The 19,983-nt window shown below is 45.7% G+C and overlaps 1 protein-coding gene across 3 annotated transcripts in view; it reads left to right on the forward strand.

The window, feature by feature from the left end:
- FANCD2 (FA complementation group D2) overlaps positions 1-19,983 on the forward strand; it is a 158,656-nt gene that overhangs the window by 50,749 nt on the left and 87,924 nt on the right. For 2 of the 3 annotated variants that reach the window (XM_050959975.1, XM_050959976.1), the window contains exons 19-26: positions 2,224-2,284; positions 2,816-2,941; positions 10,717-10,790; positions 10,895-11,041; positions 13,003-13,103; positions 13,484-13,599; positions 14,315-14,423; positions 16,949-17,050. In XM_050959975.1, coding sequence (XP_050815932.1) covers positions 2,224-2,284; positions 2,816-2,941; positions 10,717-10,790; positions 10,895-11,041; positions 13,003-13,103; positions 13,484-13,599; positions 14,315-14,423; positions 16,949-17,050 — 836 coding nt within the window. The remainder of the gene's footprint in view (positions 1-2,223; positions 2,285-2,815; positions 2,942-10,716; positions 10,791-10,894; positions 11,042-13,002; positions 13,104-13,483; positions 13,600-14,314; positions 14,424-16,948; positions 17,051-19,983) is intronic. The other variant, XM_050959977.1, reaches the window with a different exon arrangement.

Genomic DNA, 19,983 nt, shown 5'->3' on the forward strand with positions numbered 1-19,983 from the left:
AAAAGCATGTGCATTCTTGGCTGAGCTCCCAATGCCTGAAGGGTCAAAAACATTGTCCTAGGTGGTTCAGGGTATATGTCGTCAATTTACCTCCTTTCCCCCACCCCTGAAAGAAAAGGGAAAAACATGTTTTCTCGCCTTTTTTTCAGTGTCACCCTATGTCTACTGCATGCTGCTGGTAGACGGGATGCTGCAGCGCTGAACAGCAGCATTCCCTCCCCTTCCTTTCCTGATGGCAGACGGTACAAAAGGATTGAAAACCGTCCTCATCATCCTGTGAGTGCTCCTGGCTGGCCTTTGTGAGGTCGGCCGGGGGTGCCTGGGCAAAAATGGGAATGACTCCTGGTCATTCCTGGCAGACGGTGCAAAAGGATTGAAAACGGTCCTCATAGCAGCTGGAGACTGAACTCCATTAATGCCCCCCCCACCCTTTCATGTCTAATGAAGATTCTGTACTGCCTGAACTATCATAGCAGCAGGAGGCTGCCTCCCCCTCATTTTATCTCACTAAAAAGTTAGTGTTTCTTATTCCTGCATTCTTTATTACTTCATCACACAAATGGGGGGACACTGCCACTGTAGCCTGGAAGGGGTGGGGGAGGAGGGAATCAACAGGTGGGGTTGTTGCAGGGGCACCCCCCCAGAATGGCATGCAGCTCATCATTTCTGCGGGATCTCTGGGGCTCTGACCTGAAGCGGCTGTGCTCTCTGGTTCTCTAGTACACTTGCCCCATATTCTAGGCAGGACTGACTCTATTTTTAGACAAAACATAAAGAAGGGAATGACCTGGGGAGTCATTCCCATTGTTGTCCATGCGCCTCCGGCTGACCTCAGCGAGGCCAGCCAGGAGCACCCCTGAGAGCAGCAGACAGTACAAAAGGACTGATAACCGTCATTGCCAATTTCCAATTGCAGATGGTAGAAAAGGACTGATAACCGTCATCTTATTGCCAATTTCCAATTGCAGACAGTGCTATAGCTGATAACTGTCTCTTCTACCTTGCAAAGGCAAATGAATGCTGCTGTATAGCACTGCAGTACCGCGTCTGTCAGCAGCATCCAGTACACATACGGTGACAGTGACAAAAGGCTAAACGGGTTCCATGGTTGCTGTGCTATGGCGTCTGCCAGGGCAATCCAGGGAAAAAGGATGCGAAATGATTATCTGCTGTTGCTTTCACGGAGGAAGGATTGAGTGACGACATTTACCCAGAATAACCCACGGCACTGTTTTGGCCCCATCATGCATTCGGATCTCAACCCAGAATTCCAATGGGCGGGGCAGACTGCGGGAACTATGGGATAGCTACGCACAGTGCAACACTCCGGAAATTGACGCTAGTCTCGGTACATGGACGCACACTGCCGAATTAATGTGCTTAATGTGGCTGCGTGCACTCGAGTTTATACAATCTGTTTTAAAAAACCAGTTTATGTAAAATTGGAATAAACCTGTAGTGTAGACATACCCACTGTCTCTAGAGCACCTAATGAAAAGGACACTGTGTAGTAGGCTTGAAAGTCTAGCAGGGCATGTTGTTGGGGACTGTATATTGGGGGATCTGCGGAGCAGATTAATACACTGCTACTTTACAATGGTTCTGTTGTCTTCCTGTAAAGTTTTTCTTTGCTGTTGAAAGTTCTTACCCCCTGTGAAGTACTGCATTGTGTGTGCAATGGCTATTAGGCAGGATGGGCAGGGATGGTGTCCCTAGCCTCTGTTTGCCAGAAGCTGGGAATGGGCAATGGGATGGATCACTTGGTGATTACCTGTTCTGTTCATTCCCTCTGGGGCACCTGATTGGCCAGTTGGAAAACAGGATACTGAGCTAGACTGACCTTTGGTCTGACCCAGCATGGCCGTTCTTATGTGCTCCAGTGATTCATGTGAACTTTCCATAGACAATGCAGCCCTAGCCATCCTTTAGGTTAATCAACAGTCTTATGCCTACAATCCTGACAGTGGAAACGAGCACTTTTTAATGATGCTCCAAGAATCTCCCTATTACTCTCTGCCATTTCCTATCTGTGCTGGCACTTAAAACTGGGCTGAAGAAGTGCTTGGACCCAGGCAACGGCAGTTAGGCATGTGCCTTTGTGGTAGGCCCATCTTTCCCATAAGTAATTCCTCCAGGGCAGAGAGCCTTGTATCTTAGTGTAAACAGGTTTGAGCATCTTGCTCTGTAGTGTACTGTGCACTAAAAAGAGTTTGTTGATTTCAGAAGTAAAGAAGACCAGTGTTCATTGGAGAGAATGCAGCAAAGTGAAGAGCACTGCAGACAGGTGAGTGCCAGGACAGTGTGTGTGCTGAAGGGAGACTGCAGCTGTCAGGGGGTTGTGCTGGGAAGGGGAGTGAAAGGCAGAGGAGTGCCTCTCTGTGGAGAGGTCAGAGTCACACTGGGTGAATGGGCTATTTGTGTCAGTACAGGGCCCGGGAATGGAGTAAGGCAGGTTTGTGTGTCTGCAGAGAGGAGACTGAGAGGCCCTTTGGGGGAAGATACGATCTGTGCTTGTTCTGTAACCACTTTCCTCCGAGGAGTTCAACAGTGCCTAACAGAATGGAGTCCTGGCCCATGACTGGGGCTGCTAGTCAGTGCCGTAACACAAATACGTAATATGAGGGGTCAGGTGGAAAGGCAGCAGCTTGTGGGGTTTGTATGTCAGTGAGAGGGGCTAGGCAGGGGTTTGTGGGGGTTGTCTCTCAGTGGGAGAGTTAGGGAGGTGGAGAAGGGGGAGCTGTGGATCCTGCCTGTGTCTGATCAAGCTGGTGGTTAGGGTATGCATTATCCCCCTGTCATTGGTCCTTCTTTGCAGCTCTCCATCTTGCTTGATCTGGTGAGCTACTGCTGTGAGCAAAGTCCTGAGGCTTTGGCTCTGTATTATGATGAACTGGCCAACTTGATTGAGAAACAGAAAGGGAATTTGGATTCGCAAATCTTGGTATGTTATAGAGTGGTTTGTATTCGGTCAATGATATTAACGCTTTGATGACATGCAGGTTAACCAGGCATCATGGGACAGCATCTGTGTAAGAATCACATTCCTGTCTGAAAAAGTTATTCCTGTTATTGCTACAGGTGACGCCTAGGAGTCCTGTAACTGACTGAGATTAGATGGAAAATCCAGTCTTTCAGCTTGTTTCCTTTTTTGTTTGCATACCCGGAGTGGTCTGTTGTTGGTGTACGCCTTTCACACAGCCATGGTGGAGAGAGAAACCTTTTTTAAAATAGCAAGTGTGATTCTAAATGTACCAGACATAGTGGGGGGGATCAGGGGCAGGGATAGAACCTGAAACTACTTTAAACTTTTTTTTTTTTAACTTCTCATCCTTTTTAAACATGCAGGGCTCTCTAATGTCCAAGGGTTTGGAGGAGACACCATGGGGCTGTTTGGGCTGCTTAGTGGGGGAGCAAGTTGGGACTTCTGCCTGCAAAGAGTCTTGATTGACCCTGCCTTTCCCCTTACTTGAGAGCTCTTTCAAACCCTGCTTTCCCTTCTACTGTACCTACTGGGGAAGGTAGCAGGTCAGATTGGGGGTTGGGAGGGTGGCTGGTGGGCAATATGAGACCATGGGGGAAGCTATTGCAGGGGTAGTCTTACGCTGTCGGGGCACAGGAGGCAGGACTGGTATTGGGAGGAGGGTGGAACTTGGCTGTACCAAGACCACAGCAACCATAGTTCATTAGCCAGTGCTGAAAGTCCAGAGTATTTAGTGCCATTGGCTGAGGGTTGCAGAGATGACCTTGCGTACTGCTTTGAAGCCTCTATGGCTGTGTCTTCATTAGGAAAAGGTTGTGTTCTTACCTTGAGTCAGCTAATATTAGGTAAAATCCTAGCCCAGATGAGATGGTTTGGAGTTCTCACATGTTAGCAGGTCAGGGTAAAACTATGGGGAGCCTAGTCTATAATTCAACCTGCCAGTTCATGTGAAGTCTACACATTGCCTTGTCTTCACTGGGATTTTATCTTAACCAGCCCACTCTCCCCCTTCATCCCCTACCCAATTGAAGACAAGGCCTGTGTAGTTGGGAGATGGAAGAAGAACAAACCAATGTTGTGAGCAGTGACAGCAGAGTGGCTGCCTGAGAGCTGGGGGCCCCAAGTAACCCAGAATTGTGCATCAAACACAGCTTGCCGTGGCGAAAGGAATGATCATCCTGCACAGAATCTGTCAATGGGGACCCCTTGAATGCAGGTGTGTGTCTGTCTGTCTTTGAGTGGCCACAGCCTGATAAACCCCACTGCTAGAGAGCCCAGGGCTTTTTATAGCATGTTTGATTAGCCTCAGAAAGAAAAAGGTTGAGAATCCTTGCTCTAGAATAACCTGTGGGTGCTGGGTGCACGTGAGCCTGTGTAAAGGGGTGGGGAACAGGCAGAAGCAGGCAGGGAAGCTGGATAGTGCAATAATCTTCTTAAAGTATTTGGATGTGGCAGAGACCTTCCCCTCCACAGTAGCTGAGTCAAACTGAATCAATGACATGGGAGAATAATCACAATAATATCTTGTGGTTTCATAGCACTTTTCATTTCAAAGGCAGTGAGTAGCATTTTAGGGGTAGGGAAGTTGAGCCACAGACTGGGTAGTGATTGGTCCAAGGTCACATGGTGTATCTGGGAAGAGGACCCAGGTCTCTTCAGTCCCGGTCCAGTGCTCTGGCCACTGGGCCATATAAGTGTATGAAATGCAGGGGGAAGAGGATGTTCTTCCCTTTTCAGGGAGAAAGAGATACTGGAAACCAATTAAGATCCCCACCCCTACCTTAGGCATTTGTTCAGCTGTTTCCTATGTGTAATTTCTTGGAGCTTTCCTACTCCCTGCAGACTGTTGGATTAGCTCTCTACCTCTCATCCAATCCCATTCATTTCTTTCTCTCCCTCAGCCATCACTGATGATTTAACAGTGTAAAGTGCATGGGATCCAGTTTGCATGACATGCAGCATTTAACATACTGTGGGTCAGGTGTTCAGACAAAAACCTTCTCATGGATGCCACCTCTCCCAGGCCCATGGCTCCCCTGCTGCAACTAGAAGGCTTGGTTGCATGCAGAATACATATTAAGAGAGTTGTAAGTAAAGGAGATGTTCACTGCAGCTGCTTAGCAAAATCCGAGTTTTGCCTTTCAGCTGTTCGTTTCCTTTCCTTGCCCAGGCTCCATGGCTCCTTTTAGCCTGCTCTGATCTCTCCAGGACTCTTCAGTTTGGTTCTGCTCTCCTTTGTATCTGTTGCCCCTCTTGTTTGGGGTCATCTTCAGATTTGATCACAGTTTAATTTATACCGAAGGAACAACTGACAAAGAAGGAGGAATGCTGGAGAGTCCCTGAGTAATGTTTCCTTCATCTTTGAGTAGTGTCCCTGCGGGCAGCCCACTTCAAGTGTTCAGATAGTTGTGTTTGGTATTTTGATTCGTTTATATTTATTGTGGAAAAAAGTGATGCTGCCTCCATGGCTGACTCTGCCCAGTAACTAATGATGCTGCCTCCATGGCTGACTGCCCGGCAACTAGTGATATCTCTGTCCCTCTCCCACAGCCAATGGGAGCTACGGGGTGTAGTGTCTATAGAGGACATTGTCTGCAACATGTCTGCCTGTGTCTCTCCTCCACGGGCCGCAATGGGGAGGTTTTCGGGCCACAGGTGGCCCGCAGGCTGGGAGTTGGAGACCCATTGTCTAACGTCTTCCCACAATCAGAGACTCTGCTCCTAGCTGAGACCTGTACCTAATCCTTAATTGCCTCATGAAACATCTATTTGAACCAATAACTATGTGTTTGTTCTTAGACTGTTTTCACAGATCTTTCTGGTAGCAATCACTTCTGCCCAAAGGATCATAGAATCATAGACTTTAAGGTCAGAAGGGACCATTATGATCATCTAGTCTGAACTCCTGCACAATGCAGACCACAGAATCTGACACATCCACTCCTGTATCAAACCTGTGCCTGAGCCATTGAAGTCCTCAAATCATGGTTTAAAGACTTCAAGATGCAGAGAATCTTCCAGCAAGTGACCCATTCTCCACGCTGCAGAGAAAGGCGAAACCCCCCCAGGGCCTCTGCCAATCTGCCCTGGAGGAAAATTCCTTCCTGACCCCAAATATGGCGGTCAGCTAAAACCTGAGCATGTGGGCAAGACTCACCAGCCAGACACCCAGGAAAGAATTATCTGTAGTAACTCGGATCCCAACCCATCTAACATCCCATCACAAGCCATTGGGCATATTTGACGAATTAATTGCCAAAATTAGGCTATCCCATTATACCATCCCCTCCCATAAACTTATCAAGCTTAGTCTTGAAGCCAGATATGTCTTTTGCCCCTACTATTCCCCTTGGAAGGCTGTTCCAGAACTTCACTCCTCTGATGGTTAGAAACCTTCGCCTAATTTCAAGTCTAAACTTCCTGATAGCTAGTTTATATCCATTTGTTCTTGTGTTCACATTGGTACTGAGCTTAAATAATTCCTCTCCCTTCCTGGTATTTATTCCTCTGATATATTTATAGACAGCAATCATATCTCCCCTCAGCCTTCTTTTGGTTAGGCTAAACAAGCCAAGCTCCTTGAGTCTTCTCTCATAAGACAGGTTTTCCATTCCTCGGATCATCCTAGTAGCCCTTCTCTGTATCTGTTCCAGTTTGAATTCATCCTCCTTAAACATGGGACACCAGAACTGCACACAATATTCCAGATGAGGTCTCACCAGTGCCTTGTATAACAGTACTAACACCTTACTGGAAATACCTCGCCTGATGCATCCCAAGACTGCATTAGCTTTTTTAATGGCCATATCACATTGGCGGCTCATAGTCATCCTATGATGAACCGATACTCCGAGGTCCTTCTCTTCCTCTGTTACTTCCAACTGATGTGTCCCCAATTTATAACCAAAATTCTTGTTATTAATCCCTAAATGCATGACCTTGCACTTTTCACTATTAAATTTCATCCTATTACTATTACTCCAGTTTACAAGGTCATCCAGATCTTCCTGTATGATATCCCGGTCCTTCTCTGTATTATCAATACCTCCCAGCTTTGTGTCATCCACAAACTTTATTAGCACATTCCCACTTTTTGTGCCAAGGTCAGTAATAAAAAGATTAAATAAGATTGGTCCCAAAACCGATTCCTGAGGAACTCCACTAGTAACCTCCTTCCAGCCTGACAGTTCACCCTTCAGTACGACCTGTTGGAGTCTTCCCTTTAACCAGTTCCTTATCCACCTCTCAGTTTTCATATTGATCCCCATCTTTTCCAATTCCTTATCAAATGCCTTACTGAAATCGAGGTAAATTAGATCCACTGCATTTCCTTGGTCTAAAAAAATCTGCTACTTTCTTAAAGAAGGAGATCAGGTTGGTTTGGCACGATCTACCTTTTGTAAAATCATGTATTTTGTCCCAATTACCATTGACCTCAATGTCCTTAACTACTTTCTCCTTCAGATTTTTTTCCACGACCTTGCATACTACAGATGTCAAACTGACAGGCCTGTAGTTTCCCAGATCACTTTTTTCCCCTTTCTTAAAGATAGGAACTATGTTAGCAATTCTCCAGTCATAAGGTACAACCCCTGAGTTTAAGATTCATTACAAAATTTTGCTAATGGGCTTTCAATTTAATGTGCCAGTTCCTTTAATATTCTTCGATGAAGATTATCTGGGCCCCCTGATTTCGTCCCATTAAGCTGTTCGAGTTTGGCTTCTACCTCGGATGTGGTAATATTTACTTCCATATCCTCATTCTTATTTGTCATCCTACCGTTATCTCTGAGCTCCTCATTAGCCTCATTAAAGACTGCGGCAAAGTATTTGTTTAGATATTGGCTCATGCCTAGATTATCCTTAACCTCCACTCCATCCTCAGTGTTTAGCCGTCCCACTTCTTCTTTCTTGGTTTTCTTCTTATTTATATGGCTATAGAACCTTTTACTATTGGTTTTAATTGCCTTTGCAAGGTCCAACTCTACTTGGCTTTTGGCCTTTCTAACTTTATCCCTACATGTTCTGACCTCAATAAGGTAGCTTTCCTTGCTGATCACTCCCATCTTCCATTCCTTGTAGACTTTCTGCTTTTTCTTAATCACCTCTCTGAGATGCTTGCTCATCCAGCTTGGTCTAGAACTCCTGCCTATGAATTTTTTCCCCTTTCTTGGGATGCAGGCTTCTGATAGTTTCTGCAACTTTGACTTGAAGTAATTCCAGACCACCTCTGCCTTTAGATCCACAAGTTCTTCAGTCCAATCCACTTCCCTAACTAATTTCCTTAATTCTTTAAATTTAGCCCTTTTGAAATCAAAAACCCTAGTCCCAGATCTGTTTTTGTTTATCCTTCCATTTAGTTTAAACTGAATTAGCTGATGATCGCCCCTACAACCATTTCTTCTATGAGGTCCTCACTACTCACCAAAACCAAATCTAAAATGGCATCCTCTCTTGTTGGTTCAGCAACTACTTGGTGAAGGAATCCATCAGCTATCGCATCCAGGAAAATCTGAGCCCTATTATTATTACTAGCACTTGTCCTCCAGTCTATATCTGGGAAGTTAAAGTCTCCTATGATCACACAATTCCCATTAGTGTTTACTTTATTAAAAACATTAAAGATGTCTCTATCCATATCCAAATCGGATCCCGGCGGTCTGTAGCACACCCCAAGCACTATTTCAGGGGAGGCTCTAGTAGCTTTCTTTCCCAATGTGATTTTTACCTAAACAGACTCTCTCTTATCCATTCCATCCCTTCTAATTTCTTTACAGTCTACCTCATCACTGATATACAATACTACTCCACCACCTTTGCCTTTATTTCTGTCTTTCCTAAACTAGGAGAATTGGGGGCTTTAACAGTGAATCCCTTCCATTTATAGCATTCACCAGAGAAAAAGTGTCGCTGTGGGCCCATCCGAGATTCATACCTAAAGCTTTCTCAGAATTTCACATTAATCAAATTATACATCCCTTGGTTTTCTTTCCAAGACTGTATCAGATTAGTCAAGAAGCTATATTCAATAATCTAGATGTCAGGAGGGCATTAACCTTTTACCTAGACAGGACCAAACCATTTACAAAATCTCCTGGGCTACTTGTACTAATTGCAGACAGAAACAAGAGTTTATTGCTTTTGAAACAGAGGTTATCAAAGTGGATCTCTGGTTGTACTGAGACTTATTGTGACAGAACTCATGACCAATCCCCTTCAAGAGTGATAGCACATTCTAAGGCTATAGGCTTATCTAGCGATGTACCAGTTGCAGACATCTGTGGAATGGCACCTTGGTTTTCTCTTCATACCTCTTCTAATCATTATGCCATGGTGCAAAATCACATGCTGCTGTAGGCAGTGCAGTTCTCTCTTCTGTATTGGACTCTGCTCCGAAACTTAGGGAACTACTGGTTGGGAGTGACCTGAAGTGGAGCACCCACAGGGACACTACTAAAGAAGGAGGAGAGATTACTCACCTTCTGTTCTTGTAGGGGCTCCACTAGTCACCCTCCTTCCTCTCTGCTTTGGAGACCTCCTTGTGGGTGAGGAAGGAAGTGAGGGAGGTTTGCCCACACAGCTCCATATAGCCTTGGTGCAGAGCATGAGGGATGTGTGGGGTGCATGCGTGGGCAGAACGGGCACTGTTACCAAAAATCTCTGATCCAAGGCATAGGATTCAGGTGCAGCTGAAGTGGAACACCCATGGGGGTGGGGGACACACTCAAAGAACTCCAGTTACTGCTAAAGGTGGGTAACTGCTTGTCAAGGCAGAATCACCACTCTGGCCCCTCGAGTGCAGGAAGTGAGGGCCCGCAAGGATTTTAAAAATTAATACTTGCCACTCCAGGCTTGTATTAAACTCCCAAGGTTACAGTTTCTCTCTGATCTTGGCTTGGTAAACGTTGCCACCACCCAAATGCAAAAAAAAACCTTCGAGCCCGGGAAGGAGCACTTGGGAATTCCTCCCTGTTGGGTACCCTCGAGCCCTTTCACCCCCCCCGGGGAAGAGCTGAGAAAGAAAACAAAGGAAATTAGCTGTGGCTATCAGCTAATCAGACAACATGCACAAACCTCTTAGGACACCAAAAATCCAATCCTGTTCTTAAATAGGGTAAATTTTATTAAAAACAAAAAGGGAAAAAATACATCTGAAACTTAGGCTTTTTGCTATATCTTAAAAGAAACAATTACAAAAATTAAGCACTGAAAATAGCTTTTTGGGGGGTTCAGCTTAAAGGTTACAAGGAAACAAAAGCATCTGGGGTTAACACAGAGGAAATCCATAAGCCAAAATAAGAAATAAACCTGATAGCATCTAACTATAAACATTCCTTATCTAAATTATTTCTTCTAGGTATGGAAAATACTTTTTCATACCTGGTTCAAGCCTTACACAGCATTTCTGCTTATAGCATTGCTGCTTTGTGTCCCTGAAGCCCAGAAAACAGACAAAAGGAAAGGTTTTTTTCCCCAATTTTAAAAAGTTCTACCTTCCCATTGGCTCTTTTCGTAAGGTTCCCACTTCCTTTTCTTTACCTGGGGGACTTTTAACCCTTTACAGGTAAAGCAAGCAGAGAACAGACCAAGAGGGTTTTTACAGTTGGCTGGCTGGCTGGCTGCCCATCAAAGGGAGTTACCCCACCACTTTATTTATCACACCGCTCCTTTCTGTACTCCCAGCGCAGCTCCTTTCACTAGCCCCCTGTGCTAAGCTGTGGTTCTCTTTCTTCCAGGAACGGATTGGGAAGACTGTGGTGGAGGACTTTTCCAATGACTTTGTGGTAGATCTCACTCCTGCAGTTGATGGGTATGCTAGAGAAGTGCTAAGTGTTAATGCTAATAGTATTTATTGTCAATAGTTGAATTTACTAACAGGGTGCTGACCGCGACTGACAACTGGCTTCTCTGCAGTGTTCACCTGTTCCCAGTGAAGTCCTTGTATAATCTGGATGAAGATGAGAGTCAGGGAACAATTGTTATCAACCTGTTGCCACTGCTGTCACAGAACTGGCTTGGCAAGAGTGTTGATGAAATGGCAACTAGGAACCAGGGTAAAAAGTAAGTGATGCCTTCCTTTTAAAATCATTTCACTGTCCAGTAAATTGCAGTCACAACTCTGTCTCCCTAAATGCCTATCAAATATAAAGAAAAGTTAGGCAGGAGCCTGTATTCTTATCCATTTCTTGTTGTCGAAGATGTCTCGGGCTGTGTGATGTGGGAGAGGCAGGATGATACAATGGTTTGAGTGCTAGCCTGGGACTCAGGAAACCTGGGTGCCATTCTCTGCTCTGCCACAGACTCCCTGTGCTACCTTTGGCAAGTTGCTTAGTCTCCCTTTGACTCAGTTTCCCATTTGCACAATGGGGTAGAAAGCACTTCCTGCCTCCTGGAAATGTTGTAATAATAAATATATCAAAGATTGTGATACTGTAGAAGTGGGGTTGATATTAAGTACCGTAGATAGATTTAGTTTAGAGAGGAGATGGAGGAAGTGTGATAGAGTTATATAATTGAGTGCTCCTTTTTCATTCCTTCTCCTAACGCAAGAACAAGACATCCACTGAAACAGAAGGGCAGCAAAGTTAATACTGATAAAAGGAATTAATTTTTACTGACATATATTCAGCATGGGAGCTTATTGCCACAAGAGATCTTTGAGGCCAGGAACTTTTTTGGATTCAAAAGAGAATTTGACATTTTGACATGAATAACCAGAAAATCCAGAGTTACTTTAGTGTGAAAAACACATTTAGGAGGTCCATGAGCCCTCCTCCCTCAAGGCAAAAGCAACCAATGACTGAGGAAGTTGGGAGGAAATTTCTCCTCTACAGTTGCTCACTTCACAGCTTCTCATACCTTCCTCTGACTCATTTGGTATTGCCCAGATGCTGGATTAGATGGACTCTGGTCTGATCTGATCTGTTCAAGTACAGCGTCTTTTCTACCTGTGGAACTTTACCCTAAAGATTTGAGATCAAGGACTTTATTTGGGAATGAAGCTGAGGGAGAAAAGTTAACCATGGTATGACAGATTTTTGTTACTAATCTGCCTGGGGCGTCAGGTGATTAGACTGAGGCTGCAGGATTGTTAGGGGAGGAGATGAAGGGGCACATCAAGTGACTAATTTTAAGGCTTTATTAATTAAATAACAGTGGTGAGTGCTTGGTGCTTTCCATGTTACTTAGAGGAAGGAAAAAAGCGTTAGTGCCCATGCCCTAAACCACTTTCATACTCACATGCACACAACCCACGGCTGGCCAAACTAAACCTGGGTGTAACATTAGAAGAAGAAGGGGAAGAGTGGAAGAGAGTTCTGTCCTATTCACAGGCCGTTCAGGGTCTGCTGTTGATCTCCGATTTGCTTCAGCTTTTAGAAGGGTTTTAAGTTTTGGGGTTTTTTGGGGGCATTTTGTTTAGGGACCTTTGTTTCCTGTGCTTTTTGTACCAGTTTAAACTGGCCTTTTGTCGCTTTCTTAGCTTTTTTAAAACACGCCGGCTTTAGGGATGGGAAACTGTTGTTTTTCCCCTTGCTAGTTTTTGCAGCCCCTGCAGTTCTGTTCAGCTGAATGTTTCTTTTTTATGGCTGGTTGGGGTTGGAATCCAGGCTCCCGTCTTTCTTGGCAAGCAGCCTAAAGTCGGTTGTGTGCTGTGGCCTAGGGCTGGAGTTAACATCCTATCTTTGGACCTAGTTGGAGCTTCAGGTTACCCGTTCCCTTCTCCCTTCAGCCTCTCACAACTTGCAAAGAAATCTTTGTCTCCACACTCACACCTTCAACTCTTCCCACAATATACTCCACTACATATACAAGCACTAGCAACTTTCAATGCTAAACTGCTTATCCTGGGGAACCCCATTTTATTGTGACTGACATTGGTGCTTTTCTGCCCTGCAAACTCGCAGGGGCAGAATATTACAAATGGGCAAAGTGGCTTCAGTGGGACAGGAAACGTTTTTCTTTCTTGAGGTTCCCTAGTGAGTAGTAGAATGCAGAAAACAACCTCTCTCTTCTTTCCCCAGGATAGTGGCTCCAGAGTGTCTGTCTCCCTCTTTCCGATTGCTGAGACTTTACACAACGGAGCAACACAATGGGAGCATGGAGGAGATCGATGCCTTGCTAGGTATAGGGAATAGCCATTGAGCTCTACGTGTCTGAGACAGTCTCCCTGCCCTACAATCTCTGCAGTCTTGGCAGGGCCCCCCCAGGACTGGTGCAGAAGAGATTGAGGTGTTATGTTACCCCTCCCCCCTCTCCCCCCCCCTCCCCGGATATGGTGGGCTGTTCTGTGACTGAGGGAGGTGGCTGGCTGGGCTTGGTTTCCTCAGGTGGGAGGTTGAGTTCAGCAGTGCTCAGTGTGGTGGTTGGTACAGTGCATGCAATGAGAATAAAGCATTCTCCACAGGCAGGGAAGCCAGCTGAGTGTGAGTGCCAGAGCTGAGTGTCATGCTAACTGAGCCCGGCAAGCAGAGTTCAAGAAACCCTATTCCTGCTCTGTTACAGGCTGTCCCCTACACCTGACTGACTTGGAGATAGAAGGGAAGTTGGACTCCTTAGCCAAGCAGGAAAGGGAATTCCTGTGCTCGCTCTTGTTCCATGCGCTCAATTGGTTCCGTGAGGTGAGTGGAGCTGCAGAAAGCGGCTGGGCCTTCCAGTGCTCACTTCATACCTCACTATGCTACAGAATTTTGTATAGTAATTACCTTCTAACAGGCTTGTAATAATATGCCACCTGTACAGTGGAGGAGTTGGCAGGCCCAGGTCCCCATGGGCCTGTCCTGCCCCTCCAATGCAAGGGGGGCCAGTTGGGTGGGCACAGATCCCTGCATCTCCTACCTGCTCGCCCCCCAGGACAGAAGGGAGTTGGTGGGCACAGACCCCCCATGTCCCTAGGCACTCTTTCAGATTTCAGGGATTCTGTAATGAAGACAAGCTGTAAGTGGCTTCAGAGGGAGCGCTGTTTACAACTCATGTCCCCTCCTGGTGGATGGCTTCCTGGTTGTCACTTGTCCCAGTCGTTTGGGATAGACAAATACATCCTGTGTTAATTTCTCTCTCCTAATTAACATGTCCACCAGTCCCTCTTTGTAAACATGTCTAAAAGGCTGTCCAGTAGTTGCTTCTATGACATGGGCATTGCTGTTTTGGTAGTTTTTTTCTGATGGGATTCTGAAGAGATGGGTTTTTCTGTGCAGCCTGGATTCAGAGATACAAACTGCCTGTGTGAATGTTGTCACCCAGATGTTCAGGACTAGTAGATGTTACTCAGGCAGGAGAAATTAATTACTGAATAGTGCCCCTTTTGTTGCTAATGAGTATGATTTGTATCTATAGGTTGTGAATGCCTTCTGTCAGCAACAGGACCTTGAGATGAAAGGGAAAGTTTTGACTAGATTACAGAACATCACTGAGCTACAGAACATGCTTGGAAAGTGCTTAGCAGGTGAGCTGTGCAGAATACAGGATCCAGAGTCCAAGTGACCACTCTGCATGGCTAAGTGCCTTGTATAGTTATTCTCTGAATAATGTCTTCCTTTGAACTTCTCCTGCACTGTTTCCACCAGCCATCAGCAAATATTGACAGAGTCTGGTAGAGGGTGACAGACACTCCACTAAGCGCGTTAATAGCTGTATCATGAAGAGACAATGTCTCACCAGAGTAGATCAGGTTGTAACAAACTGTGTATTATAAGTAGGACCCTGCCAAATTCACGGTCCATTTTGGTCAATTTTACAGTCATAGGATTTTAAAAATTGTAAATGTCATGATTTCAGCTATTTAAATCTGAAATTTCACAGTGTTGTAATTGTAGGGGTCCTAACCCAAAAAAGACGTTGGGGTGAGTAACAAGGTTATTGTTGTGGGAGTTGTGGTACTGCTGCTGGCGGCGGTGTTGCCTTCAGAGCTGGGCAGCCGGAGAGTGGCGGCTGCTGACCTGGAGCCTAGCTCTGAAGGCTGCACAGAACAGCGCCCTGCCAGCGGCAGCACAGAACTAAGGGTGGCAATACTGTACTATACCAGCTCTGAAGGCTGAGCGGCCTCCAGCAGCAGCACAGAAGTAAGGATGGCATGGTATGGTATTGCCACCCTTAATTCTAGGCTGCTGCATGCAGAATTGGGCCCTCAGTCCACAGTCACCACTCTCTGGCCGTCCAGCTCTGCATGCAGCCCACACTTTGCAGAATTACAATAGGACCTCAGAGTTATACTTCATATTTCTAGTTTCAGAAATGATATATTTATACAAATAGGATGACCACACTCAGTAGGTTATAAACTTTGTAATAATACCTTATAAGAGACCTTTTGCATGAAGCATATTTCAGTTATATTATATTCACAGTCATTAGCATATTTTTATAAAATCATATGGAGTGCAATGTCACAACCGTGACACCTCTCCCCGCCCTCTCCCCCCCCAAATTAACCTTGCAACTCTTTTGGGTCAGGACCCCCGATTTGAGAAATGCTAGTCTCCCCTGTGAAATCTGAATAGAAGAGGGTAAAAGCACACAAAAGACCAGATTTCACAGGGGGAGACCATATTTCACAGTCTGTGATGCATTTTTAATGACCGTGAATTTGGTAGGGCCCTACTTATAAGCCCCATTTTTAAATCTTTGGACCAACTGTGGTCGGGGAGTAGTAAGCAAGCCCTAGCCCTTTAAACTGCTGCAGCAACGGCCCCAGGGGAATACCCTAAAGTAAGAATGTTTGTTCCCTGGCTGGCCTAGAGTTGCTGGAATGGCTCTGTGCTGGCCTCCCTACCAGCCCCCAGTCATAGAATATCAGAGTTGGAAGGGACCTCAGAAGGTCCAACCCCCTGTTCATAGCCAGACCAATCACCAGACAGATTTTTTGCCCCAATCCCTAAATGGCCCCCTCAAGGATTGAACTCGCAACCCTGGGTTTAGCAGGCCAATGTTAAAACCACTGAGCTATCAGTCCTCCCAGTGTAAAGGGGCATACAGGAGGTGAAGCTAGAGAGCGCTGTGTCCTGGTCATTCTTGTTTGGCACATAGCAGAAAGAGAGCCATTTCCGCCAGAACATAAGTTAGAGCAGGGGTCGGCAACCTGTGGCACACGTGCTAAAAACGGCATGTGCTGCTGCCTGCCGGAGTCCCGGCAGGCAGTAGCGTGCCATTAAAAGCCCAGTCCTGCCCGCTTCTCCACCCTCCGCTTCCCACTCCCTCCCCCCCGCGGGAGCAAGGGGCAGAAGCATAGGCATGCACACGGCTTGTGCCCAGGAACACCCTAATGCAGGGGTGGGCAAATGGCCCCACTCTCCCAGCACAGCAAGCTGCAAGATCTGCGCTGCCAGGTTGAGCGTAGCAAGCTGCCTGCCCCTCCCCCACCTTCCCCTCTCCGCTGGACCCATGCTGGCTTAGCCCGCTGCCGGCCCCGCACAGCCCGCTGTCGGTCTGGGGTTCTGGCTACTGGACCCTTGCCAGCCGGGTTCCCGGCCGCAGGCCCAGCTCAGCCCGTTGCTGGCCTAGGTGAACAGAACCCCAGACCAGCAGCTGGCTGAGTCGGCCAGCGGCATAAGATCAACATTTTAATCTAATTTTAAATGAAGCTTCTTAAACATTTTGAAAACCTTGTTTATTTTACGATACAACACTAGTATAGTTATATAATATATAGACTTATAGAGAGAGACCTTCTAAAAAACATTAAAATGTATTACCAGCACGCAAAACCTTAAATTAAAGTGAATAAATGAAGACTCGGCACACCGCTTCTGAAAGGTTGCCAACCCCTGAGTTAGAGCAACCTTGATGGTGCTCTACCTTCCACACACTATGCTGTGGAGGGATCAAAGGCAACTTAAGGCACTAAGCATAGGAGTAGAGGAGGTGGTGATCAGGATCAGTGGGGGCATCTCCCGTGAAAGTCTAGCTTGCTCATATTTTATTGATTGTGTGAAGAACTGAACTCACTGACTTGCTATCCTCTGGCTCTTTTAGCAAGCCCTGGTTATGTACCTCCTCGCGCTATCTTCGACTGTGAAGCCCTGGAAGCAGCACCAACTATCAATGCTGTTGGTCTAGTTAAAAAGAAGAAAACAGGTAGAGAAAATTCCCCCAGAATACTTATGCAAACAGTTAGCAGTCAAGGATTCAGCAGAATAGCACAGCTGTAGCCACATCAGTGCTACCTTAGAAACAGGGATCAGACTCAGGGTCTGTACAGCCCAGTATCTGGTCTCTGACAGTGGCTAGCACAAGATGCTTCAGGGGAAGGTGCAGGAAATGCTGCAGTAGGTGGTTATTGGATAACCTGCCTCCAGGGGAAGTTTCCTCTTAATTCCCAGTAGTTAGAGGTCTGTTTAAGCCTTGCAGTTTATATCTTTCCAAAACTTAAAAAAAATTAAAAAATTTATTTGTGATTAATCACAGTTTTAATGACACTGTTAAAAAATAGAATACCAATTGAAATGTATTACCTATTTTTGGATGTTTTCTACATTTTCAAATATAGTGATTTCAATTACTATACAGAATACAAAATGTGCAGTGCTCCCTTTATATTATTACTCTTATTACATATATTTGCACTGTAAAAATGATAAACAAAAGAAATTATATTTTTCAGTTCACCTCATACAAATACCGTAATGCAATCTCTTTATTGTGAAAGTGCAATTTATAAATGTAGACTTTTTTTTGTTACATAACTACAGTCAAAAACAAAACAATGTAAAACTTCAGAGACTACTTCTTATTCAGCCAATCACTAAGAAAAACAAGTTTGTTTACATTTACAGGAGATAATGCTGCTTGTTTCTTATTTACAATGTCAGCTGAAAGTGAGAAATAATCATAGAATATCAGGGTTAGAAGGGACATCAGAAGGTCATCTAGTCCAGCCACCTGCTCAAAGCAGGACCAATCCCCAACTAAATAATCCCAGCCAGGTCTTTGTCAAGCCTGACCTTAAAAACCTCTAAGGAAGGAGATTCCACCTATCTCCCTAGGTAACCCATTCCAGTGCTTCACCACCCTCCTAGTGAAAAAGTTTTTCCTAATATCCAACCTAAACCTCCCCCACTGCAACTTGAGAACATTACTCCTTGTTCTGTCGTCTGGTACCACTGAGAACAGTCTAGATCCATCCTCTTTGGAACCCCTTTTCAGGTAGTTGAAAGCAGCTATCAAATCCCCCCTCATTCTTCTCTTCCGCAGATTAAACAATCCCAGTTCCCTCAGCCTCTCCTTATAAGTCATGTGCTTCAGCCCCCTAATCATTTTTGCTGCCCTCCGCTGGACTCTTTCCAATTCCACATCCTTCTTGTAGTGTGGGGCCCAAAACTGGACACAGTACTCCAGATGAGGCCTCACCAACGCCGAATAGAGGGGAATGATCACGTCCCTCGATCTGCTGGCAGTGCCCCTACTTATACAGCCCAAAATGCCATTAACCTTCTTTGCAACAAGGGCACACTGTTGACTCATATCCAGCTTCTCATCCACTGTAACCCCTAGGTCCTTTTCTGCAGAACTGCTTCCTAGCCATTCGGTTCCTAGTCTGTAACAGTGAATGGGATTCTTGCGTCCTAAGTGCAGGACTCTGCACTTGTCCTTGTTGAACCTCATCAGGTTTCTTTTGGCCCAATCCTCCAATTTCTCTAGGTCCCTCTGTATCCTGTCCCTACCCTCCAGCGTATCTACCACTCCTCCCAGTTTAGTGTCATCTGCAAACTTGCTGAGGGTGCAGTCCACGCCATCCTCCAGATCATTACTGAAGATATTGAACAAAACTGGTCCCAGGACCGACCCTTGGGGCACTCCGCTTGAAACCGGCTGCCAACTAGACATGGAGCCATTGATCACTACCTGTTGAGCCCAACTCTCTAGCCAACTTTCTATCCACCTTATAGTCCAATCATCCAGCCCGTACTACTTTAACTTGCTGGCAAGATTACTGTGGGAGACCATATCAGAAGCTTTGCTTTCCCCACATCCACAGACCCAGTTATCTTCTCATAGAAGTCAATTAGGTTAGTCAGGCATGACTTGCCCTTGGTGAATCCATGCTGACTGTTCCTGATCACTTTCCTCTCCTCTAAGTGCTTCAGAATTGATTCCTTGAGGATCTGCTCCATGATTTTTCCAGGGACTGAGGTGAGGCTGACTGGCCTGTAGTTCCCCGGATCTTCCTTCTTCCCTTTTTTAAAGGTGGGCACTACAGTAGTCTTTTTCCAGTCATCTAGGTCCTCCCCCGATCGCTATGAGTTTTCAAAGATAATGGCCAATGGCTCTGCAATCACATCCGCCAACTCCTTTAGCACCCTCGGATGCAGCACATCCGGCTCCATCAACTTGTGCTTGTCCAGTTTTTCTAAATAGTCCCGAACCACTTATTTCTCCACAGAGGACTGGTCACCTCCTCCCCATACTGTGCTGCCCAGTGCAGCAGTCTGGGAGCTTGTTTGTGAAGACAGAGGCAAAAAAATCATTGAGTACATTAGCTTTTTCCACATCCTCTGTTACTTGCCTCCCTCATTCAGTAAGGGGCCCACACTTTCCTTGACTTTCTTCTTGTTGCTAAAATACTTGAAGAAACCCTTGTTACTCTAACATCTCTTGCTAGCTGGAACTCCAGGTGTGATTTGGCCTTCCTGATTTCACTCCTGCATGCCTCAAAAATATTTTTATACTCTTCCCTGGTCATTTGTCCAATCTCCCACTTCTTGTAAGCTTCTTTTTTGCATTTAAGATCAGCAAGGATTTCACTGTTAAGCCAAGCTGGTCTCTTGCCATATTTACTATTCTTTCTACACATCGGGATTTTTTTTCCTGCAACGTCAACAAGGATTCTTTGAAATACAGCCAGCTCTCCTGGACTCCTTTCCCCCTTATGTTATTCTTCCAGGGGATCCTGCCCATCAGTTCCCTGAGAGAGTCTAAGTCTGCTTTTCTGAAGTTCAGGTTCCGTATTCTGCTGCTCTCCTTTCTTCCTTGTGTCAGGATCCTGAACTCGACCATCTCATGGTCACTGC

The sequence above is a fragment of the Gopherus flavomarginatus genome, chromosome 6, assembly GCF_025201925.1.
Source record: "Gopherus flavomarginatus isolate rGopFla2 chromosome 6, rGopFla2.mat.asm, whole genome shotgun sequence".
Lineage (NCBI taxonomy): Eukaryota > Metazoa > Chordata > Testudines > Testudinidae > Gopherus > Gopherus flavomarginatus.